Raw genomic sequence first — 1,140 nt, forward strand, 5'->3', positions numbered from 1 at the left:
TGTGAGAGTGTGTGTGTGTGTGTGTGTATGAGTGTGCAGGAGCAGGTGGGCCCCGCCGTAACCCCGCCCCGCGCGGGTCCCTGGCGGCCATACGGTGATGGCAGCAACCTCCGTGCCAGAGCGGGCTCGTTATTGGAGCAGGGGGCTGTCAATCCGCTGCCGAGCAAGCCCCACTCTCCGGCAAGCTGCTCCCAAGGTCTGATTCTGGAGCTGTGGCCGGTTGCAATGGGAAGCGGCGTCGGAGGGAACAAAGTTTGCAACACTTGGGCACTTGGCTGCTCGCGTCCTTGATGCCCGTGGCGGGAGCCGGTGCCTAAAGAGGCAGCGGGCAGCGGGGCTGGCTCGCCTTGCCGGTCTGCTCTCGGCACCGCTATCGCAAAGTTTCAGCTATTTTAATGTACTAAAATCCAGGATTCTAATTATCAGCCCTCCCCACCCCCACCTCTCCTTCTAGGTAGGCGACAAATATTTTTATTCTGTGGATTGGAGAACTTTTTGCATGGAAATTTACTGAGTTCTGAAAGGTCTCCGTTTCGGGGAAAGGGGGGAAAGGATTTATTTTCATCGCAGTTTTTTTGTTTGTTTTCTGGATCACAGGATTTTTGGAGCTATATGGAGGGATCTCAGGATGGTGTGCACCAGGAAAACCAAAACTTTAGTGTCCACTTGCGTGATTTTGAGTGGAATGACTAACATCGTCTGCCTGCTGTACGTGGGCTGGGTCACCAACTACATTGCCAGTGTTTATGTGAAAGTGCAGGAGCCGATCTCAGAAAAAAAGTTAGAGGAAGACAAAGGGGACACTTTAAGGATTATAGAAAGGCTGGACCATTTGGAAAATGTCATCAAGCAGCACATCCAAGGTACCACCTTACCCCCCGCTTGCTTTCCCTCCCTCCCTTCCCCATCCCGCCGCTCTCTGTGTGGCGTCTCCATCCTCTCCCGCCGCCTCAGCTGTGTGTGCGTGTGACATTCGTGTCGCGGTCGGGGAAAGCCGGTCCTGGGCCCCGGGCTGCTGCGGTGCGTCTGGGAGTCCCCGGTGGTTTCCCTCCTGGAGCTGGGGAGAGGGGCGGGGGAGGCGGGCGGCGTGGGGGGGACCTGCCCCGCACCCCTCCCTCCTGCCGGGGCGGCCTCCGCACG

At 57.5% G+C, this 1,140-nt stretch overlaps 1 protein-coding gene across 1 annotated transcript in view; it reads left to right on the forward strand.

The window, feature by feature from the left end:
• The first annotated feature begins 576 nt into the window (after window positions 1–576).
• GALNT18 (polypeptide N-acetylgalactosaminyltransferase 18) overlaps window positions 577–1,140 on the forward strand; it is a 216,691-nt gene continuing 216,127 nt past the window's right edge. Inside the window, exon 1 of the mRNA XM_009994239.1 lies at window positions 577–863. Coding sequence (XP_009992541.1) covers window positions 629–863 — 235 coding nt within the window. The 5' untranslated portion in view covers window positions 577–628. The remainder of the gene's footprint in view (window positions 864–1,140) is intronic.

Source organism: Chaetura pelagica, unplaced genomic scaffold, assembly GCF_000747805.2.
Source record: "Chaetura pelagica isolate M959 unplaced genomic scaffold, ChaPel_1.0 scaffold153, whole genome shotgun sequence".
NCBI lineage: Eukaryota > Metazoa > Chordata > Aves > Apodiformes > Apodidae > Chaetura > Chaetura pelagica.